Source organism: Drosophila willistoni (genome assembly GCF_018902025.1).
Source record: "Drosophila willistoni isolate 14030-0811.24 chromosome 2L unlocalized genomic scaffold, UCI_dwil_1.1 Seg196, whole genome shotgun sequence".
Lineage (NCBI taxonomy): Eukaryota > Metazoa > Arthropoda > Insecta > Diptera > Drosophilidae > Drosophila > Drosophila willistoni.
Window position 1 is genome coordinate 5,099,760 of NW_025814048.1, and position 27,734 is coordinate 5,127,493.

The 27,734-nt window shown below is 33.3% G+C and overlaps 3 protein-coding genes across 4 annotated transcripts; all 3 read right to left on the reverse strand.

The window, feature by feature from the left end:
* Positions 1-2,972: 2,972 nt before the first annotated feature.
* Positions 2,973-18,980, reverse strand: LOC6640320 (protein spinster). 2 transcript variants are annotated; one of them, XM_047010145.1, is made up of 8 exons: positions 17,910-18,980; positions 9,925-10,282; positions 9,067-9,393; positions 7,458-7,719; positions 4,222-4,320; positions 3,922-4,146; positions 3,713-3,854; positions 2,973-3,259 (listed from the first exon to the last, which is right to left on the reverse strand). In XM_047010145.1, exons 1-8 carry the CDS (start codon positions 18,337-18,339, stop codon positions 3,210-3,212), a joined length of 1,893 nt encoding a protein of 630 aa, XP_046866101.1. In that variant the 5' UTR covers positions 18,340-18,980; the 3' UTR covers positions 2,973-3,209. The 2 variants fall into 2 exon arrangements, with proteins under 2 accessions (XP_046866101.1, XP_002063360.2); XM_002063324.4 differs by lacking the exon at positions 7,458-7,719 and adding an exon at positions 7,947-8,208.
* Positions 18,981-20,412: 1,432 nt separating this feature from the next.
* Positions 20,413-21,202, reverse strand: LOC6640319. Its single transcript, XM_002063323.1, has 3 exons — positions 20,965-21,202; positions 20,743-20,910; positions 20,413-20,684 (listed from the first exon to the last, which is right to left on the reverse strand). Exons 1-3 carry the CDS (start codon positions 21,200-21,202, stop codon positions 20,413-20,415), a joined length of 678 nt encoding a protein of 225 aa, XP_002063359.1.
* A 3,704-nt stretch (positions 21,203-24,906) lies between these two features.
* Positions 24,907-27,380, reverse strand: LOC6640538 (juvenile hormone esterase). Its single transcript, XM_002063322.4, has 7 exons — positions 27,301-27,380; positions 26,889-27,097; positions 26,664-26,807; positions 26,457-26,610; positions 25,653-26,392; positions 25,291-25,589; positions 24,907-25,224 (listed from the first exon to the last, which is right to left on the reverse strand). The coding sequence occupies exons 2-7, from the start codon at positions 27,093-27,095 to the stop codon at positions 25,026-25,028; spliced, it is 1,743 nt and encodes a 580-aa protein (XP_002063358.3). The 5' UTR covers positions 27,096-27,097; positions 27,301-27,380; the 3' UTR covers positions 24,907-25,025.
* Between the last annotated feature and the right edge of the window lie 354 nt (positions 27,381-27,734).

The following is a 27,734-nucleotide window of genomic DNA, read 5'->3' on the forward strand; positions in this document are numbered from 1 at the left end:
ATTGTACTTCTGGTTCCGAGGTTACACCAACACTAAGACTTAGACTGCCTTTCCTCCAGCGATCGGGGCCTTAAATATACATCAAGGGGGCTGATCAATGTCTATTAAAATCGTACTGTGGCCGATCTTGGAAGTAGGTCGCTCTTCCGGTGAAGTCAGAAAAGTGCTTACGAAGTTAGTATTGGGTGAAGCGTTAAAGTGCTTACTCCAGGTATAGGAAGTCCATTATATGACAAGTGGCTAGTGTGGATTGAATCGGGGTCACAATGTACTTAAAGTTATGGGATGTGTGTTATACTACCCGGAACTTATTCAGCATTTTCTTGTTTTGCGTTCCATTTTCGTACATATGCATTGTAGTGGTATTCCTATTCAAAATTAAAAATAGAGAAAATATGAGGAAAATTAAGGGATTCCTGATAAAAACGCAAACTTGTTGTAAATAAAGTCTTTTTACGTTTTCTTTTCGTTCTTTTCGGAGTTTTCCAATCATTCTTTATCGCATGCTTATCTACAAACTTTTTATATATGGATAAATAATATAAGGTTTTCAACATAAAATTTTTTTTGATAAAATTGTCGACCTTTAATCTATGTTTATATTCTTATCTTATATAGCAAACACTAAAAACCCTTTCTATTTTTATTGGCAACAAATTCATATTGAGCCATCATTTAATACGAGTTCGTAATTTAAGCCAAGATCTATCCCTTTTTTAAGATCGCCCAATCAAACTGTGTAAAATGAATTGTAAGACTTAAAAACGAGAGGATCACAATAGTTATTATGTTCCTGAAAGTCGTACTATAATAAATAATTATTTTGGAAATAATATATGTATGAGTGGATTTTATAACTGTCTATATGCAAATTCTGTGGCAGAGTAAACAAAGGTGATAAGACTCTAATTAGAATCTTTAAAGAATTTGTGTCTTTTTTAGATGGTTAAGACCAAAAATATCAAGAAGATATATATAAGAAGAAATAGTTACGAAAATTTCAATGTTTATTGTGTTATCTAAAACTTTATACTTTATGAATACTTTCTATGGGAGCTAAATGATATCGTCATCCGATCTAGCTGCATCCAAAGTATGCTGAACTTCAGCTCTATACAGTCTAGGAAAAATTTTCCTCGCCTGTACAATGTACATATGTATGTATGTATGTACATATGTGTGAATATGAATGTATTTGCAGTCCTGATCACAATTTTTGTAGTCCTTTTGCTAAGATATAAATAGTGGAATGACCGGTCTTAGGGCTAAATAAATCTGCTTATTTTGGGGGTTATATTATTATATACATTATGTACTTACTTTTTTAAAATCTTTAATTTTTATGGCGTGTTTTAACACTGTACAGTTGTACAGTATATAGTTATATAATACTTCTTTCTTAACTACAAAAGAAAATAATTAATGCTGCATCGATCGAGTTACCTAAAACCAAACTTGAGTAAAAATTGATAGAGCTATCCAATCGTTAATTAAAGCACCTTTCTATATCTTCCATCTCTTTCATTCCTTAGGTTTTTCCATAAGGTGCCAACATTTCTATTTACAATTCCCTATTTTCGTCATCTTAAAGCATTGTTTTGTCCTCCCGTTTTACTTTACTGTTTAAGTTTATTGTTCTACCATCATTTATCCAAATACGCCATGTCCAAATACTTCTGCCGTCAACTGTATAGTGCCAAATTTAACTCGACAACAGGTAGGCGGCATGGCAACAAGACATTCTTCTAAAAATTCATGTTCCATCATGTATTCGCAATTCTTATCTCTAAAAGTCTATGAGTAATACATATGTATGTAAGATTTATTGACGCCATGGAAAAAAATGAGCATCGAAACTGCTAAGAAATTGCACAATTTTTAGAGATAAGAAAGGTTAATCCAAACCATCGTTCTGTGATCCTGTTGAAAAATGAAAAAAACATCAATGTGATGCCGTTCCATTTCCTTTGCTCATAATCTTAATTGATAATAAAGTGATTCGCTTTGAAATTTTTATAGTCATATATAATTGCTTGCAGCATATTGCTTTATCTGCCACATTACTTTTCTTATCAGCATTTAAAATTAGTAAATTTGGATTGGCTAGTTTCATACGACTCGGCTTGGCGATTATTTTATAAGAAACCTTGCACTCAGGTTAAGTTTCTATTTGAATTAAGCTCAATAAATGAAGAAGATATTTTTGTTTTGAAAAAAAAAACATATTTGTTTTATTGCCCAAAATATAATTTAGTTAATCATTATTTCAACTATTTACTATATAGTAATTATTATATTTTCGCTTGACATTACACATTTCATTTTCTTGCTTTTCCTTTTTACTAGTTTTCTTTTTGATTAAACGCAGTCTTTTTGTCGCTTTCATATCAACGAAGAGGCTAACATTGGACATTGGCTAACGGTATTCCAAAATATTTTATGTAATATTAATGCTGCTTGTTATTTATGTATATTTTTAGGATAATCCTTATTAAAGTAGCATTTTGCTTTTGAAATTTGTTAAACTAACTACACTTATAGTTAAAAATTACAGTTGCATCTTATTTATATATGTATAGAGGACCAAATAAAATATATATTTACAAATCATATCCTAAAAAATACATTGAATCAAACATTTCATAATCCATAATCCGTTTTTGTTGCCTGAGATAATCTATGCCAAACGATGAATTGTTCAGTTATGACATAGCATATGAAATGGAGATTCATATATTTTTAGGGTTTAAAAGAAATACCATGGCTAATATAATTATAGAATTAAAGTAAAACATTAGAAATATATATGTATATATATATATATTATGACTTGAGTATGATTGTGTATATGGGTGTGCAATATTTATATATTTACATAACTCGATGTAGGTATGTATATCTTCTATGATGTGTAAGTGTGTGTGTGTGTGTGTAATTGTGTGCTTATTTGTTTTTTTTTTCCAATAGGAACCATAAAATATATCTATATACACATTTACATTTGTTTATGTATAAATATGTATGCAAATATGCTGAGTAATTGTCGTTCTTCCTACTAAATGTGTGTGTGTGTGTGTATGTGTGGCTGAGGTGTGCATTGTGGCTTGTGGCATAAATTAAATTTAAAGATGATTTTCAGTCAATAACAAATCACTCAAAATGCCTTCATTACTCTGAGTGTAGAGAAAAACTTCATGGATCGGTTGGTATTAGGCAATTTGATTGCGACTATGTGCTTCATCCTGTTGAATGGCAGTTCCTGCAATGCAAACATAAAGTAAATCATATAAATATAAAGTTGTTAAATCTTATAAATTGTTTAAAAAACAAAAGCTAAATAACGCACAAACAAGTTGAGCAAATGATTTTGAAGATGAAGGCTTTATTTTGCGGCACATTTAAAACATTCTCATATTAGTACGAAGAAAACAAACAACAACAGAATGCATTAAATTGTTTGGTAAAGCCCACATACCCGAAAATTATGGCCAACATAACAGAGAGCTTTAAACAAATTTAGATTTCAATTGAAATCACTCAACGTTCATTTAAAGCAATGTCAGTGCACATGACCAAACAATCCGAATCCAAGGATTCTATATCTTTCTTGGCAGTGCCAACTCTCAAATCGTGCCCTGAGAGCAAAGTTGAAAAACAAAAAATGTTCTAGAAAACCAATTTGTCTCAAAGATTTCCCTAAGATTTTCCTTACCTAAAGTGGCACGAGCGGCATTATACTTGTCCTTGAGTACAAAACAGGCTGTGAATAAGAAGAATATGCCTCCCAGCACTTCCACAAAACTTGTGGAGAATAATGCATATTGCAGGCCCTGGAATTCTATCAGATCCGATTCCTGAAAACGGAGAAAATTTTGGGTTTCAATAAGAATTTCATATGGAATTTGAGTAAATTTCTCTTACCTGTTCTGGTTTACTGCTCAGGGCTGCTGCCGCCGCGGCTGTGACATTGTTTTGTATCATTTGCATGGCATCTGTAACCGTTTCGGTAACCGTATCCAATATACTCTCCGTACTGCTGCTGCTGAGTGTGAGATTCTCCGAGACTAGAGAGAGACTTTGCAATTCACCCTGTAGACCCAAATTTTGCGGATGTGCGCGCAAATGTTTCATAATGCTCTCGGATATCTAAAGATAAGAAAATCCACAAAAAAAAAAATAGCAAACATTTATTTAAGAATATAATTTATAAATTTTACTTACCACACCCACGAGATACGGACTGCCGGCATCGCCCAGAGCATGGGATATGAGAATTTGGAAGGCTTCCGCTGTGGAACGTCGTGTGGGCACAACAACATACTGTAGACGCAAAAAGAATTCAACATTATATATATTAGTTTAGTCTAAAACACAAGTCTTATCAATAAAACAAGCAAGAGTTACCAGCAACAACAAATAGAACAACATAAATAACAACAACAACAACAACAACAGCAATAAGTGATAATTGTGAGTAAAGCCAAAGCCAAGTGCAAAAACGTAAACTAAATTAAATGAAATGAAATTAAGGCAATTAAAAAGAAATTCAATTTGAGCGCCAAAACACACAATCAACAATTGTTTTTAAAAAAGCTTTTTCTAGATGGAGCCACTTAACGTAACACAACGTAAGCGCGCAACGTAGTGTGCGTAGCAAACAAAAGCCGTGGGAACACTTCTTTGGCTAGCAGCTGGGAACAGTTCTATATTCAAACGCAACCGCCGCCTACGCCGCACTGCTTTTTGTTGATTGTGTGTGGAGGGGGCACAGATTTTTGCAAAATCAAAATTTTCAAACTACTTTTAGGTATATATGTATTTAGCTGAATGCATATAGTAAATTTTACTGTTATAATTCAAATGTTATGAGATGCAGTATGAAAACTATCTACCAATTTACTCACCTAAATATATATATCTATCTCTTTAGTTACGTCAATTGAAAATCTCATATACAAATAGATATCATATAATCAAATTTCCTTATCATAAATTCTATCAGGGTAATTAAAAGTAACGCCACCTTCTCTCCAACTAGGGAACTATATATGTATGTAGGTATATATTTGTTTAGCGATTAGATAATCCCCCGGTTTGGAAATTGAAATGGTTTATTTTTGTGACGAAATTTTGTTTTTGCTGCTACTGCTACTTTTTCTGTTTGTCTATGCGTTTTGACCAATGCTACAAAAAACCGTTTGACAAGGCCCCAAAAAACAAAACCAAAAAAAAAAACGGAACTGACGCGTTGACAAAAATAGAGCCAAATAAAATTTAAAAAAGAAATACACGCAATTCGCAAATGTTTAAGTTCTATTTGTTTTCTGACGTGTCTTGAACGACATTTGTCATGCTATTAATGGAAATCAGCTGTTCTACTATACTATACACGAAAACCGAGATAATAATGAGAGGGAAAATAAAAAACACAATTTAGCTTATCTTTTTTTTCAACAAAAAGTGAAATGTTTTGCCTACAATTTGGACTACTACAGAATTAGGAACTGCTTCCTCATTTATTAAGAAATGTCTTGAAATCGTTTAAGGGACTTTTATCAACTAAAATGTTTAAGAACTCTGAAACTTTGTCTAAGCGAAGTAAAGATTATCTAGTTTTATCTCAAATAACCTTAACCTATGACCTCTAACGATACTTGGAAGAAAAACGTTCCGACTGTTATTCTCAACAATAAACTATTCTAAATAACATTTGCTGATCCTTGAGAATCTTTTTAAATGAAATCTTTTCTCACAAATAAACATTTAAAATCGATATTCTAGAGGCTTCTATGAAATGTGACTTAAGTTCAAACTGAAATTTTAAGCAAATATTATACCTAATCCTAAAAATTTAACTTGATCGATAAATATATTTGAATATAAGAAAACCTAACCTTACTAATGAAACCTAAGCTCACTAATAGAACATAAACCAACTTTAACTAGTATTTTTTTTTAGTTTAAACAAACTGACATCCTTCAAAATTATCAGTGCTAACCATAAGGGTATTATTTTTATCAACCATCAATCATATAACCTTATGAAAGTTTCTTTCTGGACTGATATTCTAGGCTCAAATTGTAGTTTTGGTCCTTCCATGGTGAAATTTTGAACAAATATGGTATCTTATCCTACGAAGTTAACTTTATCGATAAATATTTTAAAAATAAGAAGAAAACCTAACCCTAGTAATGAATCCTAGCCTAATTAATAAAACATAACCTAATATAGCTATATAGCCCAAGCATAAGCCTTCTTTTTAGATTGCAAGTCGAACCTTTTCAAAGATTCTTTGGAGACTGAAATTCTAGACTTTTATTGAATCAAACAGTGGTTTTTGGTATCTCAAGTGAAAATTCAAACGAAATGTAAAAGCTTATCTTACAAAAGTGATGTTTATCGACCGTTTTTCTTGTTAATTATGAAAGCTAACCCTCACCAGTTGACATTACGCAAATGATATTCTTGATATTTATAAACTTTCACAGTAGTCCACACCATTGAGTCTACTTGAGTGTAATTTAGTGACACTTGATTCAAGAGCTAACTGCCTCCTATCAGGCGAGTCGAGTAGCACAACCCAACCAAATACCCCTGCAGTGGTTATCAAAACTAAACGTGACTGGGCAATGTAAACAAAATTAAAAAAAACCCACCCAAAAGTTAAAAGAGGCTATCTGCTGATGTACCAGTTGGAGATTGAGATGAAGGAATTTCATTTCATTTGAAGCATTATGCGTTGAAATGTGGTAATGTAATTTTTTGCTTGAAGGGGAGTAAACCCCACTGGGCAGGGGGGATACCCTGCTGAATGGTGGATGAGCAAGTTTATTGCAAAAGGAAATGTGGATGATTGCACCCTGGGGGTGGATGGTGGTTGTATGGAGTTAGTGGTGCTGCAACCTCCCCAACCAGTTGAGTTGTAAGTAAGTACGGATGAAAGTATCTTCTTTTTTACGGGGGTGGAACATAAATAATGATCAAATTTAAATATATATTGCATGAGAATGGCCACACCCTATTTTAGGTATGAGTTTGTGTATGTATAAGCAGTGGCGAATCTATAGCTGGCGAAATTGGGGGAAACTTTGCCCCCTAAAGTATGCAATAAGCTGTCCAAAAATTCGCATATGAACAACTTTTGAGATGTCCTGTCAATAAACATTGCTTTTTAACAATTTTGAAGTTCTAAGGCATACGAAGAGTGCTTTTTCAGCCTATTGCATACTTTGAGGGGCAAAGTTTCACCCTTTTCACAGCTGTATAATTATGAAGTGCTTGTATGTGTGTGTATGACTCATTATAACAGTAAAAATTAATATATGCATTTAGTTAACAACAATTTGTGTAAATTAATTTCATTTTGTACAAATGTGCATTAAACAATAAATTAAATATTAAAATAGCCAAAAAGGTATTAACAAAAAAGCGTGTGTGAGAGAGAGAAGGTGCTTACCAGCAAAATGTCCGCAACAACTGCCCAATTTAAATTTAATGCCAATTGGCCAAAAAATATTAATAAATATGTGGCCACCGAATTGTCGGTGACCATAATACAGGCGAATGTCAGCAGCGGTGCGCTAATGAGTAAACCAGCGGCGCATATCACAGGATCGGCGGTTGGATAGCGTTTGATAAGAACTTGCGACAGAAATGAACCCAGCGGCACGCCAATCAGGCCCGCGACCATTGTAATGGCACCAAAATTGAATGCAACACTAAATAGATAGATGAACGAGCCAAAAAATTAAGGTTAGCTAAGCCAAATTAACAAAATGGTTACAAGTAATTAGAGCAATCAAAATCAATTCAACGTTGGCTTCATTTGGCATTTGGCTTTAACTCTCATGATGCGGCAAATATTTGTTTTTTGTTGTTGTTGTTCTTGCTGCTGCTGCTGCTATTAGCGGTTTGCTTCTTGGTTTTATTTTTCTTTGGTGCTTACCAGCAACATATCCGCCACAATGGCCCAGCAAAGATTCAAAGTCACTTGTGCTATAAACACAAACATGAAACACAAACTGCCACTGACTCGTGGCACAACCAAGGCGAAAAATACCATGGGCGCTGATACTAAAAGTCCTCCGGCACAGATATAGGGATCACAGTTCTCGATCCGACCACGCAAACGTTGAGACAATATGGAGCCCAGAGGGACTCCAATTAGGCCAGCTGTCATGGCCACCAGACCAAATATATACGAAATGCTTTTCGATAAAAAACACACATAAACGTAACGCATAAGTTTTGATAGCCAAAATGCACAGAGAGAGCGAGATAGAGAGTATAAGAGCCAATGGAAACCTAAAGAGAGAATTGAATCTTCGTCCAAGCCGAAGAAGTAATTACCCTTGCAAAAGGTTTGATCGGTATAATAACTAAACAAAACTTTGACTCAGCTTATACAATCTTTAGATCCTGCTAAAGCTAACTTATGAGCAAGAGAGCTTTTGGTTAGGGCTAACAGTACAACACTTTGTAGTGTTATAAACTTATTTATCAATAAACGGTAATTTTAGACTTCAGAATAAAAAACTTTAAACTTCAGTTCTGTATTTAAAAGGTTTGTTGTTTTTATTTGCCTAATATTTAATTACTTTTTCAAGAATTCCTTTCTAGAAAAAGCTATGATCTAAGGCTGATCATACGAAAGAGCTTTAAGATCAGTATAACAGTTAAATACTGTTAAGACCGAGAAAGAAACGGAATTTTCTCGCTATTATAGTCTAATAGATCGTTAATTTAAGTCAAGAAAGTTTTTTTTTTTAAATTATTACAGTTAAAGCACATTTTAAGAACTTTAAGATCATTACTACAGTTCATTAGCAGAAACAAACTGTACTTTTACACTGAACGAGCCTTAAATTCTTAATTCAACTTCCTAAACAGCTGATTACCATTAATCTGCAGAAATTATTACCGTGTAAGTTAGCAGTTGAGAGCAGTTAAGCCAGTTAGACGGACGAATCGGATCTTTTACTAAAACTGATCATGATGAAAATCTGTATCCTTTTTGCATGGGGTTTACAAAAAATTATGTCTAGATATTATGTTTTACTACTTACTCATCTAATACTAGATGTTCATTTCCTGGTTGCATTTTCATGCCCGAATGAATGAACGAAGGTCCCCACCACGCCAAAGCTCCAGTTACAAAGGCCACACAGGTGAAACCAGCTGTTGACAGCATAAACGAACGATTCTTGACCAAATCCTTGATATCCTGTGCATAGGTTGTTGCTCCCAGATTGTGTGATCCTTCACTTTCACCACGCTCCGGATCCTTAATCAGGAAAATGAGGAATACAGCGGCCATGCCCAAAATTGGTGTAACCCGGAGAGCCCAACGCCAATTCTGAGCCAAGACGGCTGTCTTTGAGCCCACAATATAACTGAAAAGAGGAGAGGGCGAAAGAAAAGGAGGTAAAACTTTGATTAGTTGACTCTTTGGTCTTATTTTTGTTTTCGATCGTATGTTGCATTGACAGATAATTGCATAAATTTCAATCATCAACATCAATTAAAGGGGGCGGGGTCAGGCCAATCTTGTGGGTTTAATTGAATTAAATTTCATTACATTTCATTTCTAAAAATAATCAAATAAATTTTTTGTTTTTTAAAGTCACGCGACTTTTCTCACGTCTCTTCGTTCAATGATGTTGATGATGAGATATTTTTCTTTTCATAATGGAACGGAATTCGAAACTTTGCCCTGATCGAATGTTAGTTGCCAAGAGTTGATAATCACTGAACAAAGAGAGAGAGAAGAGTGTGAACAATCTAGAGGGCCGAGAGATAGTAGATGAAGATGAAGGCGGAACCCAGACATTGTACTCAAACAATTGATAAGCTCTCGACCCTGTTTATAGACAGACAGACAACAAATGCAATTATTTGGTTTTTTTTTAGGTCATCAAACTTACCCCAAACCGGAACCGACGGGTATAGCAAAATAGAACATGGCCAACATTTTCGAACGCATATCATGGATAAATAAATCCGATATGATTGTTGGTGCTATCGTTGAATATGATGCCTCGCCAATGCCAACCAGAGCACGGAATGTCATAAACCATCCGAAACTTTGCATAAATGATCCAAGTAAAGTTGTTGTCGACCACAATCCGACACCCACAGCCATAATCCAGCGACGTGAATAACGATCACCCAGATATCCGAAAACCGGGGCACATACCATATACGATATGACAAATGCGGTTTGCAATAGACCCGCACTATCATTGCCAATGGAGAAGTCGGCTTGCACGTCCTTAAGAACTCCTGCAAAACAGATAGACAGAGACATTAGAGTTAGTTAGTTAGTTAATGCAAAAACCTCGTGATAAACAGCCCAGCATGATATTAAGTGCTTGCTAATTGACAAACAAACACACACACACACATAGATATCATATGGGGGTATAGAGTACATTCATGTGATTTACGTAATGGTCTAACAATTAGCATTAAACTCTTATTTTAATATTTAGCATGACTCCTATTAAAAAAAATACCTCAAAATTAACAGACACACATATGCCCCAAAGGTTCAAGCCCAGTGCTTTCGAGTTCATTAGTCCCAAAATCTTAGTTAGATTAGGTACAGAAACCTCTACAACCTATTCATCATGATAAGGGGCCATTAAAAACTATTAGTTTCTAACTAAAAAAAAATTACATGAATCATCATAGTGTTATCATACTATTAAATTAATAATTTGATATTTTAAGTGATAATAATAACCTGAAGGTTAATGTAGAGATCTAGAATCGTTAGACGTTGAGACTTAATTACAACCTTCACTTTATTGAGAGATCTAGGATCGTTAGACTTTCAGACCTGATTATAACCTTCACTTTATTGAGAGATCTAGGATCGTGTCAGACCTTGACATATTCATTTATTTTGCGAATTTTTTTTTTAGCCATAAGCAAAAGCCGAAACTAAAGCGATGACGGAACTAACAAAATTTGCACACTTTTAGCCAGTTATGCTAATGGGTAGTTAATGGTTAGTTAAATTAGAGAAATATCTAGAAGTTATGGTCGAAAAATATATCTTTTTTATGAAACGAATAAAAAGGCATCATTATTTTATCAGTGACGCATCTGGATAGTGATTATGAAGGGTAAAATCTGTCATTTTGGAAGAAAAATCGTTCGAAAATCAAAATTTAAGAGGTTAAATTTGAGATGTCGTTTAGGGAATTTCTCTGATTTCATTCATCACTTTTTTTCACATTTCTATAAAGTTTTTGCGGGTCAAATAGTTTTGTTTTTTTTTTCTCGTTAAACTTTCAAGTTTTAGCCAAAAACACGTCGTAGACGTGCCTAAAAACCAAAAATTTGAGGCATTTTATCGTCAATTTTTATGCCTGACAAGTTTTTGATTTCCGTTACGGTTGCATCTCGTTCATTGAGCACGTCTTACGATAGTTTCCATTCGTTTTTCATTTATCAAGCGGATATGCAGGCCAATTAATGAATAACCAATATAGCCAAAAATGACCTCAGTCAATAATAATGATGACAATAATAATAACATTAACTGTTTGACGTTTATTTCTACTTCCTATAGTGTTCTGTCTTTATGTATTTGTGACGATTTCTAAGCTAAGGTTTTTTCTTTTTTTTTTGTTGATGCTTTTTCGATGATATTTACTGCTAATCTTCACCGTACATTGGCCTTTAGCGACCCAACTGAGAGAGAAAGAGAGACGCTGAGAGAGAGTGAGAGATGAATTTTGGGGCCGGCAAATGGCCTAAACAACGCTAAAATGAGCTCAACAAGTTTATACAACGAATGCACACAACAACAACAACAATAAAAAACATTATTAAACGAACTCCAAGCGAAACGTGGCACGAAGTGATTCAGCGGTTCGGTTCGTTCGTCTCGGGGTTTTGTTTTTTTTTTTTTTTGTTTAATTACATTCCACCGTTTTTCTGGGTCTCTCCCCGCCGCAACGTTTGCCTTTTGAGAAATTTATCGTACGATGTTTTTCAACCAATCGGAGCGTTTGTTTGGCTAGTGACGTAATTGTTAGGAGGACGCCACGCGATTTTGTTGCTGTTTGCTTGCTTTTGCTGCTGCTGCTGATGTGTTTCATACCCTATAAAAAGAAAACAATGCGGCTTATGCGGGTATATGAAGATAGAGAAAACGAGAGAGAAGACAAAGAGACCCCAATGTAAAGTTAGCCCCAATAAATTTGGTATGTGAATCTCTTCTAAATTTGAACAAAACTATCGTGGAAAAAATGCCCAAAATTCGTCAACATTTGCTTTCTTCCTTTGCTTCGATTTAAAAACGTTAATTGAAGACTGTTAATCAAAGGATCCAGTTCGAACTCCCTTAAGGTTCCATTGAGCCGTTCAATATCGATCAGTAATACGGAAAGAGTGTCAGGATTGCCGAATCATCGTGCCCTTTTTTTTTACTTTTTAACAATTATACCAATACCAAGGATGGCCACGTAGTGCCTCTTTACCAACAGAGGCTGGGCAGAGAACTCGGTCATAAATGACCTTTTTTGGGTCGAGCGATCGATTGTCACGATAAAATATGTTAAAATACAAATATTTGCACTTTTAAAAAGTTGTTTATCGGACCCGATTTGCTGCGTCGTGATAATCTACGATCTCCCCTTAAAAGACAAGCACTCAAGAATTATCTCTAAGTGAGATTACTTCATTGACCTTAACGTGTTGTAACTAAGAATGATAAAGGGTAAGAGCCAGTCGATTGCTTGTTCTAACTAATGTCTGGGGTGTGTTTGTTTGACTGCAGCAATGGAACGCCGTTGACTTATTTATAGTATGCGTGGAGGGAGACTCTTTTTCTCATATGAGTTGTTTTTGCCATAGCCGGCAAGAATTTTTATTTAGAGATAACCAGTTTTGTCAGCTCTCTTTTCCTGTTGTCGCTGTCGCCTCTCTCTCTTTCTCTCTCTTCGGGTAGAACCACTGTCTGGGCCAGGTTAACGCTCATTATCATGAATGGGGGAACAAAAAGTGATTGTGATTCTGATTCTGATGTTGGGTGACGTTGGCCTTGAAATCTCTCATATATTCGCACATGTCATACGACAAGCTGCAACGTCAGCAGCAGCAGCTCAAAAAGTATCGAAAAATTGTCTATAGTTAAATTAGTTGACTTTCGTTTCGTGGCAAAAACTTTCTTTTGGCGGCAAATAATGAAATCTTAACCAAACTCGCTTGCTGTAGGTCAAGAAACACAAACAAAATTTGCATTTCTTTCCTTTCTTTTATTTTCTGTTCCTTGTCTCTAATGCAATTTGCAGTAAGTTCGTTGACATAGAAATACATTAAGGAAAAATGTAAAAAAAAAGGTGACAAAAATGCAAAAACTATTGCAACATCAAACGAATCGCTTTGTGTTTGAAATGCATTCATTATAAATAGTGCAAGTTGAACCTTTAACGATCAAACGAGCCAGTTTAAAGCTACGTCAATAAACAGTTTACACAAAGAATTTCCAATTCATAATTTGAATTAACGATACATGTATACATATGTATGTATGTTTGTACTTTAATATAATCCAGATGCCTGTTGGACTAGTTTATACAATTCGTTGCCGATCAGTTTCTTTTGTTCTCGGTTCGTTTAACCTAGACTTTACTTGTTCTGTCTATTGGAAAATTATTCTTGGTAGCATTTGAAACTTAATTTTTCAGCTAAGAATCATCAGTAGATTAGACATTTTTGAGGCCTTCTATATATTGGCGACCAATTTTGTAATATTTTTATATATGTATCTCTCATAAATAAAAGATATGGTAAATGTTTCTGTTTTGGGCCAAAAGTAAATCGTTAAATTGCAAGCAAACTTAAAATTGTAAAATGTCTAGGCAAAAGGCCAAGGAATGGAAAGTTTTTCATTTTTTATTTGTTTTGCTTTTTGTTGGCCACTAAAAAATACGTCAAGCGGAAATTTAACAAAATATTTATGCAAAAACAACATTAAAAACGTTAAGTGAAAAGTAACAAGTGAATTTGTTTATTTTTAAATGTTTTTGGAAATCATACGATAATTTTGTTGCTACTTTTTTCTATCTCTCTCTCTCTATCTGTCTTTTTCGATTGCACAAAACATGAGATGAAAAAACAAAAAAAGAAAGTCAAGAGAAAGAGAGAAATAATTTAAAATTCAATTCAAAGATTAGATACACCCATTCCCAATACATACATACATATATATCTCGTGATTTTTGTCAACAATTTGTTTTAGTTGTTTTGTACATTTTAAGCAAAAGCCTTTTAAGCCTTTGCAGCAACAACAAAAAATGCAACAAACCCACACAAAAGAGAAAAAAAGGAAAATAAAATAAAATTGAGCTAGAACAATTATTTTATTTAAATTCAAAGAGTTGATGTATATTTTTTTTTGGTGGTCTTTTTGGAAAATGGCCAAAAAATTACGTAGGAAAAATACAGAAAAAAAACATTTAGACCTACATACAAAAAAAGCTTTAGGAATCTGCACAGATATGTACATATATATATATATTATATAGCTTTATGGTTATATGTAAAAATTGACGAAAATAAATTGGCAAATGATATACGTGTAGACAAATGGGAACAAAGTTCAAGTTGTTCTTTGTAAATTATAGATCATCATATAAGATTATGAATGAATTTTCACTGAAAGGGGGGAAATGGAGGGCGGGGTATGCTGGGAGAGAAAAAGAAGGCCAATTTGAGGCCTGAAATAATAATTATTTGCATGAATTTGATTGTCATTGAACTGACGCCTTGCGTCTTTTTGGCTTTGACTTTTTGGAAAAACATCAGGCGATATTCGAAAAGAAATACAATTGGCTAACAGTAAAATGTTAATGAGGCGGCAGCAGCAATCAATAACAACAACAACAACAACAAGAAACGTTTTTGCAAATATTCAAAATCAATTTCCAACCAAAAACACACACAAAAAGCAAGGCCTTTTGCGATGAAATTATTTAAACAAATTCTAGACACGTGCCTCCAAAAAGAGAAATAAAAACACCTGCACACGCGGCCACCTACCCAAGAGATATACGCAATCAGACTGCACTCAAATTGTTGGCTTTAAATAGTGTCATAATGTTGAATAATTATAAGATAACCTTATCTATCTCTCTACTAAATAAATAAAGTGTGAAATTAACCCTGAAAGTAGCTGCAACTAACTGTCTGTATGATAGATTCCATATGCATTGCATACATACATATATATATATATACCTTTTATATTTATTTAGTCAGTTGCTTTTATCGTTCACTGTAACAAATGGGAGGAGCTAACAATTTGTGGTGTAGGTCGTGAGTCTATGGGGATAAGTTACCTTTTGGACTAGTAAAAATAAAACGATATTGTTTTTTTTTTATATCATACATATAAACAGGTCATCTGATAAAACAAAATGACTTGTAAAAGCCAAAATTTAGATATCCATTCAGGGTTAAGAATATATGACCATTGAGTTGTAATTTGCACCCAATCGAACAATTGTTGTTGGAAGAGTTTTTCAGTCAAAAAATAAATTAGACTTAATTAATATCTAATCTAAGAAGAAATGTCATTGAAGCCGTGAAAGCTTCGATCTCTATATGTTTTATAGATTGATATTCTAGCAGTTTTTTTTTTTTTTAACATTGTTCATTTTTGTTGTATTCAAAACCGATGATTATCGAGTTTATAAAGTTACGAATTGGAAATGGATATAATGTTTAAACGGCTAGAAATTTGACAAAAAGAAACACGAGATTTTGGGTGCGACTTCCACAAATTTTTTTAGAATCGTTCTTCAGAAGGGAAACAGATTTGTCTATCAAAATGGTGTCCTTTGTTTAAATAGTTTACATTTAGTTATAGTTAACATTTATTAAGGTATATAGACTATTTAACCTATCAAATTGCTAAAAATTTTAAATAAAAATCAAGAGTTTAATTATTTATTGTGTGTAAAGTATTTGCAAAATAAAGTGTTAAAATAAACAATAATCTGCTCGTAGAAACCAAAGGTAATTTTTCAAGGGTATTCGAAATACTTCGTTTGTTATTTTGTTTTTGCCTTCAGGTACATACATACACATAAACAAATATTGTTAATTAATTGGCAAAATATCGAAATGTGATGATTCAAACGGCAAAACGCCCTCAAAGTAATCAAAAAATACATATTAAGGTATATATAATGTAGGAGTATGACTGATGGATATGGATCACTTTTGTTGATACATAAATGTATGATATATACTATATATATTTTATACATTTTATCGCTCTTTTTGTTTTTTCTGCCTTATTTTGTACTGTATAAACCAGCAACTTCCCGTCATGAAACTGATTAAAAAAACGAAAATCATACGATTTTTATTTCCCTTTTTACCCTTTTGCCATTAAGAGGGGGGTGACATGAAAGGGCTTAACGAAATAATTGTAATTTTATCAGCTGATATATATTAACTGGCATTAAGTTGCAATAATTGTTTCACTTTGGTCACAAGATTGCCGTTTCTATATAAACATATACACAGTCTATAAATCCTGATTACAACTATCATCTGATATGCATATATGTATATGTCACATTCTGGAATCTAGTTTTTATAAAGGGAAATCACACAGAAAGTGAAGTAACCAAATCAAAAGTATTCAACTTGATACATTTCATGTTGAAAAAGGAAAAAATGGATTAAAAATCTTTTTCGAATTTCTCGAAAATATATTTATATGTGTTTTTAAACTAATATTCTCGATGACTTAAGATAAAAACCAAGCACAATAAGCTACACTTACTCTTACTCTTAATATTAAAGTCACAAATGAGAAAAATTAGTAATAAGTTTAAATGAAATAAATGAATGAATGAATATGACTTTCAATGGAAAATTCTCTCTTCTTATCATTTTCAAACTCTTTGTAAAGAATGCCAACAATTGGTCATAATTTGTTTACATATTTCATATGTAATGTAATCAGTTGTTTGTTTTTGGCATAAACATCGTATGACTTTATGATTATAGAGAAGTTTTCATTAAAGTTGTGCTTTGGCCTTCTGTGTGTTTTTTGTGTTGGTTTTTCTTTATAACCTTGTGGGGCGGCGATTCCAATGTCGTGATATTAATGTTTATTTTGCATAAAATTCGCCAAGACGCAATGTGAAACTCTTTTTAAATGTTTTTGTATATAGAAATTGAAGATATCCAGACACTAAAGTGCATCTCTCTCACTCTTCATGTCTCCATCGATATCTTCAATGTAATCGCATGTAATATGTTTTCAAAATAAACAAGTTTTATTTTTTTTGCTTCCCTTTACAGTTTATTTTATTTATTTACGTAAATGGCACATGATTCATGTTATTAGCGAGCCACAAATATCGTACGATCTGATGAGTAGTCATTATTTTTTTTCGATTTGTTTTTGTTTGTTATTTATTTATCTCTGTCTAACAATTCTCAGCTTTAAGATCATACGATTTATTTATAGTTTTCAAATGTGTCAAAAGTCGAACTGTAGGAGACTTATCGATATATGTATAAGATATATGCAAATAGTCACGAGTATGCGAAATTTCGTTAGTTCTTTTATCATTAATTGATTGATTGACTTTTATCAGTGGAAAAATTTCATTTAAATACATTTTTGCACTTGTTTAAAACATTTTTTGGTTCTCTTTCTTTTTTGGAAGCGCATGATTCAGATGCAAATTGAGTATTAGTCATAGTAAGCAAGAGAGATATATACTATATATAGTAGATACTCTGATAAACTGACGTCAAAAGAATTTTGTGTTTTCTCTTTCTATTCTTATCTGACGTCATGAGGGTCTAATAATTGAATGGGATGCGGGTGGGTTGCTCACTTAGACTTGAACTGGGGTCATGAACTTACCCGCAATGGTGAAACGATCCATGTAGTTGATGAGATTGACAAAGCACAAGACGATCACGGTGAACCAATCGGAGCGGCTAACTGAACTTAGACTTCTGGGTGCACTTGAGGCAACGCCACCTCCGCCAACTCCACCGCCACCAATGCCAGCATGATGCAAATCTATTGTCCGTCCGCCATGAAGGCGTTGCTGTTCCTCTTCTATGCTATCGGAATCAGAGGCGGGCATCAGTTGTTGTGAGGAATCTGTTACTGGGATGCTCCCATGGCCAGAACGATGACCAGGGCCAGATGGTGACAAGTTGGCAACATTTTCGTGGCTGCCACCGTTGCTGGAGTCGCTGCTGCTGCTCTGAATCATGGCCGGATTGTCCATGGCGGACCCGTTGGTTGTGGGTAGCGGTTGATATTGTTGATATTTCTGAGACATTCCTTCTTCTCACTCTCCTCCACTCCACCAACACTCCTCTCGGCACTCCTCTTCACTCCGGTAGCAACAACAACAAGTGCAGAATAACAGCAAAGCAAAGGCGGCAAAAATATTTTTGCACTCCCTCTCTTACACACACGCACACTAGCACAAAACACACGCGCGGCACACAAATGCTCTGTCGCAATCCAATACACAAATAAGAAAGTGGCCACCGAATAAAAGAGAGCAAGAGAGTACAAGAGAGTCAGGGCGGGAGCGCTCTGCTTATGCGATTTCTTTTCTCTCTTTACGTTTCTTTCGTTGCTTAATTCTTTTATAAATATTATTATATATATACATATATGTATATATTCACACGGGAAAATTGTCACTTATTTTGCAAAATCTAAAGAGCCGCCTACTCTCTATGCTAAATTCAATTGCATTTGCAGTGCTTCAGAGTTTCGTTTTCAATTCACAATTTACTCGTGGTAATTGTTGTTGTTTTGCGTTAAACTCTATTTTGCTTAGTTATGCACTTTTTTGTGTTTAGTTTAGTTTCTATTTTATATTAACGTGGCTAATTTTTGGCATAAATCCTTTAAAGATTTTAGGGTCGTCCGACCGCAGAACTGCTCACGTGGAAATTTAAAAAAAAACTGACCAAAAAGTGAGAGAGTATGACCGTCTCTTGAAAGCCAAAAAAAAAATATGTAGTGTAACCAGATGTGCAAATATTCAAAAATCCAACGCCAGCATACATAGATGGCGCCATGTGAAGTTTAACCAACATAGATGGCGCCACACTTAACCGGTTATTTCATTCTGACCGTTATATTAATTTCAAAATATTGCAACGACATCAAATTATAAAATTATATTATAGGTAGTAAATAAGTTTACAATTTATGCTGTGGATATACAGAGTTGTATCTTTACGTTCTAACGATTGCACAAAATTCTATCTAAAATTCTATGCTGCACAAAAGTTTTTAGAACTGTGGAAAATATTTTAATTCTATTGTAAAGTAAAGTTATGAAATCAATGAATAATTTACCCTATTAAGGTAATCACTTTTATCGTAGTTGTTTCTTACAAAATCGTGTAATTAGAAACTAGAAACTTTTTAGATATGACGCAGATAATCATTTCGTTGTCAAACGAAATAGGTTGACAGGAATTCCTAGGGTATTTTTAATTTTTTTTTTTTTTGTATTAATCGAATTTTTTGATTTGACAACCTTCTCATTTATACATTTGTACCCATGTATCTTTATTTGATCCAGGGGACAGTCTAGTTGGTGCAACCATTAATAATTTTATTGAATAATTTTAAATTTTTTTTAGTGTGTTTTCAAAGTGGTCGAGCAATTCTGATAAATTGTAATCTACCAAAAATGCTTGAAAATTATTGAATTTTCTAAGCCGAAATATTTTCGTCCATGATCTGTATCTTGTTGAAATAAAATAGCTTGCATATAAGAACTCTGATAAGTTTCAATAAACAACTTTCGTTCCAAAAACCAATCCGGTATATTTTTGTTTACATTAAATATGATACAACCCAACTCTTGTTCCTCCTATTTATTGATATTTAAACCAACAAAGTGTATGTACATATGTATGTACATATGTATTTGTTGTTCAAGCTTTCTCGAAAATATCGTATAAATTTCGATAGCTTCATATAAAATTGAAAGGGATTGACAAAAATACGACACTTATGTATATTGCTATTAGGAATGTGTAAAATGAATGCAATTCATAAGTCATTGTTTATTAAAGAAAGAATATGAGAATATGCTGATATTCTCTGGATATTAATGTCTTCCTAATTAAGCCCTTACTTCCTCATTCTAGTTTTATTGATTAGCCGTAAAAGTATTGAAAATGAATGCCAAGCTTTTGTTTTATTTAAATTAAAATCCATCGATTAAATTTATTTGCTGTTATCCTTTATCCATTAATTTATTTGTAAAAAAAAGATACACCTGTAATAGGAGAATATTCTTTCGTGATAAATATTTTTATTCAATATAATGTGATTTAATAGTTTAAAATGACAAATATTACACACAATCTAGTATTGTTTAATCAATATCAATTTCATCTAAACGTCCACGCACTCGATTCTTACGTTTATGTTGCTTTTTAGTGGGCGGTGGTAAGAAACTCTCCAGAAATTCGATTGTATTCAATATGGTATCAGAACTCACATTGCCAATATAGTTCTTATCGAAGTAGACAACAGGCACAGGAGGTTCAGTCGAGGCGAGCAATTTGTCACAATCACAATTTTGTTGTACCTTCACCTTGGCATCCAGTGTTTCTACTTCGGTATTAATGGTATCATTGGATTTATCTGAAAATTAGCAAATAAGAACTCATTCATTTTGGCAGGTGATATATTTATTGTTTACCGAAAAGTGGTCTAAAACATTCCTTGACCTGTATCCATTTGGTACAAAATTGTTTAATGAACGAATCGTTTTGATTGAAGAAACTTCTAGAGGCCACATCCACACGAGATTTCATAAAACCGGGCACATAAGGCCATTTTCCCTTGGCGGCATAGAAGCAAATTATATCTAGATGTAAGAAATTTAAAAAAAGATGTCAACAAATTGAATTTGGCTACTTACAAGGCACATGAAATATATGCAAAAATGTCCTTTGATGCTCCAAACTGGATATCAAGTGAATGCCACTGGAACGTGGTCGTTGAGCGGAGTTTAATGATGATTTTGATTTGCCTTTAGCAAATGGTATTTCCTCCATTTCCATTCGCACACTATGCAAATAGGCCTGACTCAGTGTGCAGAGAAATAATAGCAAAAATATGGGCAAAATCCAGAAAAGTATTTTCCGACCCAATTCCATGACGAGGCGACACCTGTCACTGACCACAGACAAATTGCAACTGCAACTGCAATGCGAGTCCTGCGGGAATTGCCAGTTTTATTGATTTTAATTGCCCACTAGGTTGACATTAATCAAAAAACCACAAAAAAACTCCGCCGTATTTGCATGCTTAGTCATATTAGCCTCATTCTGTGGGTCGTTGAGCCATTAACAATGCACTGAGGAAAAACCGAGGCATCATTTATGAAAGTTTTAGAAATATTTGTTTATATTTTGGTGAAGAAGTTTTGAAAATTGTTTTTTTTTTGTATTATTAAATTTAGTTTCAGTTTGTGGTTCATTTTTTTGAGTGTAGATATCATAGCCCAGCGAAGGAGCTTGCAATATTTTGTAGAAAAAGAAGAACTTTTCGAACTGGACTCGGAAATTCTTCAAATGGCTTTATTGTAGTTTTAAAGTAGTTTCATTACTAATTGTTTTTCTAATCGTTTCACTAATCGTTGATTATTACAAATGCAATAGTCTGGAATAGTCGTTGAAGAAGTCATATGTACGTATTAATGGATAAGCAAAATATCTCTGTCCAGAGAATTTTCTAACAATAAGATTTAAGTCTTAAATTGGTCATTCAACGGGGTTTTTAATCAAATTTTCTCCCCAACTTTCTCATAATATATGTTTTATTGTTAAGCATCAATGTCTAGCAAATTGTTACATATTTAAGTAGAAAGTACCAATGCAGCATAAACTCTTAACCCTTGGAATATTACTCTCACATATATCAATATTAGTGAATAAATGAATGAATGAATGAATAAATAAATTGGTCATTCAAATTGATTTACTGGAATTTTGAATACAGTATGTTCTTTAATTTTTATTAATTTAACATCCTAGCACTACGAGTAATAAACATCTTTATTAATTATAGTGGTTAAGCATCTTTATTTAAATGCATTTCCCTTTTAACAATTTGATAAAGTAGAAATAATTTAACTAATGTAACATTAATAAGTGTTTGTCAAGTCTATCCCTATCCCTAAAATGAATATATGTACATGAACCACACTTTAGTGAATAATATTGAAATCTAGCTATAGATAGTTTTTTGCGAATGTTTTGAAATCAATTCTAATGAAAAATACTCAGATGGTAATTAAATCCTGTTACGGGAAAACATTCCACATTTTGGGAAACATTTTACATTTTCAAGATTCACTCGATGACAATAAGTTTAGTAAGCTAATGTGCCCATTAGCACATGGAGGTTCCTTTGATTTTAAACGATACTCTCTTTACTTTAAAGAGTCTTCGTTCCTGCCTGAATTAGAGTAGGGACACAGGACTGAATTCAAACAATCTTCTTTTTGCCTTGTAAAATAAATCTAAAGAACAGGTGCCAGATATATTTGTGGCCTTACTTTCAATATTGAAATGAAATTTAGACTAAAAATTAGTCAAAGTTATTATTCTGTATCTTGGGAGAGAATTATATTGTTTCACACGGGCACACAAAATGGGTAATACACAAAATTATTATTTTTTGCGACAAAGAACTCAACAAATAACATTATCTGCCTTAGAAAATATTTGATAAATACATTGTGTGTTATAACTTTTTGATGAACACTGACGAGATGCAATGTTTAAGATTAGCATTCAAAGCAAAGTTTTATTTTAGAAAGACAATAAAATGCAACTTAAGTATCATATTCTTTTCTTAAAAACGAAAGTCCTCTTTCACCCCGATGACTCTGAAAATCTGCATCTCTGCAATTAACTAACAAGGAAAGTCTCCAAGGTGATAAGCTCCGATCTAAATAATTGATATACCAATCGAAAGGGCTTGCCGAGTATATACTCGTCAAAGTATCGAAAGTCAAAAAGATATAAACTATGTGATACCTATAGGGTAAAAAACCCTGGGTATTTTTTTAGGTTTTCTACATTTTGACCAAAATCTTCAGCATTCACATGGAATCTATCATCAAGAAAAGCAACAAAATACTTTAAAGATTGCTGCTGGACAATACGGTTCACGACAAATTTGGTAATATTTGAATAATGTGCCTAATAACTAACTAGCGAATATCTTTAGGATAGTTTTTGAAATGCGCTTAATCGTTATCCGATGATTTTGAAAACGTCTTCATATTGAAAGTTGATTTTTGGTGTTAATTAGTGTAATTCATGGAAAATCCAAACTAAACAAAATGATCTTTTAGAAAATCATTAGCCATCTCGGTGAAGCAATACTGAAATATAGATCCATCAAATTATTTTCACATATTAGTATATGGATTACATATGTACATATCTGAGAAAGTTATGCCATATTAATGAAAGGCAAATGTTTGTAAACAAAATATTGAGACAACTCTCAAGCCAAAGCATCATTTTGCCTAAAATCCAATTTAACAGATATATCTTAAAACAATAAACGACTTACTTGTCAGTTTAAAAGCTTATTAAAACCGTCCAGTTTAAGGTTAGTAACCTTTGCCGCAGTAGTCCATATGAAAGGGTATCGTCAATTTTTGGTTGCCATCTAAAGTTGTCACTTCTAAAATCTCATAGTTATAACTCAATATAATTGTCACATAATCATTTGAAATAAAAATTGCTACGATTAATCAGGTATTACAAAATACCATAAAGCACATTGCCCTTTTTGTGGGGTAATAAGGCGTATGAAATAATAAAATAATAAATAGTTGACAAATGAGAATGTTTATCATAAGAAAAAATCTATTAATAAACTTAGATTTTCATTGTCTACCAGACTATGATCGATTGTCACCCAAGGCAACAAGCGACGGGCCAAGAAATAGAGCACCAAGACACACGATAAAGGGAGAAAACGAGAAAACGAGAAAACGAAAATGATATTAAAAATCGTTAGGAACGCGGATTATCATAATAATAAGTGTGTAAACAATTTGCAATCGGAAACTATTCAGCATTTACATTTGAGAAAGAGATAAACAGCAGCTAGGGGTTGACATATCGGGTTCACATGACGTATACTTAATGCAATTGATCATTCAATGATTTAATTTAATTTTTAGCTTGAAAAACTTGTCCTCATTCCAAACGCCACGTTCCTAGTTTTATTTTTTGTATTTTTTTATAGGAAATTCATATCTACATACATATATATGGATTGGAAATTACAATTTTAGAAGAATTTTTCAACGTGAGTGCTTTGACATGGGGGCACGTGTTGAATAGAACAAAAAAATAGTCCATGTCATAGTCATAAAAATAAAATACTTCCCTTATCATTAATGACACACTTAATACTTTATTTTTTTTTTTTTTTGGTTTTGTAATTTGTTGACTATTTAGAACCTGCAGATTCTAGCCAGGTGTTAGGCATATAATTTTATTTGTTTAATCTTATTGACATAAAAATGTTTGCTAAAAAATGTTTACAAAATATTTTCTCTTTTATTTGTTTTATTAGCTCAATAAAAGTTGTTTAACCAGTTTCATAATTATCTACAATTTTTTTTCTTATAGAAATTCTAATTAGGTTGTTTAAATGTCGACTAATAATCGTTGACTTATTATTACAAATACATATTATTTTCTGACGTTAATGATGGCTTTGTCTATGAGAAGATATATATAATATCTATTATATATATTAAATTTTAGTTCTATTAAAGAGAGAAGAATGGAATGTATAATATATTTTAGTTCAAATAAAGAGAAAAGAATTTAATATATATTTTTTCTTTTTATTTACAACTTTCTTTTTGTTTATTATTATTTATTATTTACATATAAAAGGATAATCTAGTCTACATAAATTTAATCAAAAAAATTAAAGTTAATTTTAAAAATTCTTCATTTCCTCTAATAAATTACTCCATATTTTAACTCTATTCGTTGGAAATTTATCATTAACTCTAATTTCGAATCCTTCTGTATTTTGTTTATTATTAATAAATTCATGATAATCACAAATGCCTTCAGGTCGTGATTTTAAAATCTCTTCGGTGCAACAACTTAAAGGTGGTACATTTTGCGGTTTACTGAAAGGACAATAAGATTCTTTTATAAAGGACATCATTTTCGAGTGCCTCATTGTGGCAACTTACCCGAATTTGGCAAAATTTATAAAATATCTGACAAACGTCTTGATTACTTTGGCTTCGGTGGAGTTCTTTGCGAAATCGGGAAATAAAATAGGACTACGAAACAAATAGATCAAATCATCACAATGAACTACTCCATATTTGCCAGTGACATTTGCTTGTGTATAGATGGAAGCATAACTAACAGGTCCTTTATAATTGAAGCTGTACATATAGAAGGGATATTTGTTGGTATCCACAGATCTTACATAATCTGTGATGGCATTATAGAGAGGCTGCTTAAAGCCTCGCACTGTAATCAACTGAAAAAAATAAACCAATTGAAAAGAATTTCCAAATTAAATGCGACAAAGTTTTTCACTTACATCCAAAAATCCTTGAACTGTTTTATCATTGATCTCATGAATACCCCCAAAGAATTCGTCAATTAGGATCTTTGTTTTCTCCTTCAGCTGCTGGGCATTAAATTCACTGGGCCATTCCATTAACTCTTGCAGTAAATAATCGAATTTCGAATTGAAATCCTCACGTAAAGTGATGTTCTCCTTGATATTGACTACACGGACGGCTCCCTCCTCGGGCACCGTACCCAAGAGCCAAGGAACTTTTCGATAGCCACCCTTGGCCAATAGTTTATTGGGGTGAATGGTTAGAAAGGCTTCCTTTCCCACTGGTTCTATGACTGGACGATAATTTGTCATGTGGTCTACATCCCAAAATTTAAGGCCATCGCCAGCATTGATCAGTGTATAGACATCAATGTTTCTCAAGGCTCGAGCTAATTTGGCTGTACTTAAATTGTCGGCTCCTTCGATTTGGCAGAACTCTGCAGTTTTTCGAGCTTGTTCCAGAGGTTTCGAATTCACGGCAAAGGGAACATTTGCCGTGCCACTCATGCTAATCACTGCTTGAAAGAGACCCTGAGATTTGGGACTTAGCAGATGCAGATGAGTAGAAACGCCACCCACACTCTGACCAAATATGGTCACACGTTGTGGATTACCACCAAAAAAGGCAATGTTATTGCGAACCCAACGCAAAGCCAAATTCTGATCTTTGAGACCAAAATTACCCGGGATATTGGCATCTTGAGTGGATAGGAAACCTACAAAAGAGATTTAGATATTTAAAATGTTTATTGCCTATAGAACTCTATAAGAAATTCATACCCAAAGCTCCCAATCTATAAGCCATTGTGACCACAATAACCTCGCCTGTGTCCATGAAATATTCTGGTCCAGTAACTGAAGGACCAGCTGATCCGCTAAAGAAACCACCGCCATGTATATAGACCATGACGGGTAAACGAAGTTTCGAAATGCGCTGCAAAATGAACAATTACAACAATTTTCTTATAGCTTTCTTTAGCGACTTACCTCTGGCCTGTAGACATTTAAATAAAGACAATCTTCTTCTCCATATATGATAGGAGTGGGCAGAAGATAATTCTTTTGTATACAATCCGATTTGGCTAAACTAGCATTATAGATTCCCGACAATTTGGGCATTACTTTGGGATTCTAAAATTGTAAGAAAAATAGAAAATTAGAAAGAAAGGAACATGTTATCAAACATTTCTCCCGACATTTTGTCATACTCACACTGAATCTTAGCTCGCCCAATGGTGGCAGGGCATATGGAATGCCCATGAAAGCCTGAAATTTTTCCACTTGATAGCCCTTCATATAGGTGCCCCTGAGGCAACCAACATTTGGGGGACACACCACTAAATCATCCAATTTCAGACCAAACACAGACACCGATATGGACGCCAGACAGAGGCAAAGGTAGAAGAATGACCCAAGCATGACTTCAAAGAAAAAAAAAAATAGCGGAGAATACAAAACAATCTAAATTAATATTGATACAGTGTTAATAGGTATTAATTATGCATAAACAAATGTATAATTTTTTTTAGATTTTTTTATTTTTTTTTGGTAGCTTATGAATAATCCATCTAAATACATATATAGAAATCGAATGATGTCAATGGTTATTAAAAGAAAAACTCACCGTAAATATAATGAATGAATAGAATGGGACACCGAATTGGAATGAAATGAAGCGCCACTCAATCTCGGATGGGTATAGTGAACACCACAACGATTGAACTTTATCTGACGGGTTTTACAAACGGAGCATTCAGTTATATATGTTTGTAGTTCTAAAGACTAAAGAAAAACTTTTTATTTTTTATTTGCTCTCTTTCTCTCTCGCACTTAGGGTTTTGATTTGTGTTTGTTGTTGTTGATATTGTTGCCCACACGTGTTTGAAATTTTATGCAAAAACATTCAGTTAACTAACTAGTACACACGGCGTATACTTGATCTTGTGTAATTGGAGATGCATGCCAATAATTGATCTGTAGATCTTAAACTAATAACTCAACTAAGGAAATGTTTGGCGCCATATATACATAGATATATAAAGCAGTGTGAGAACTGAG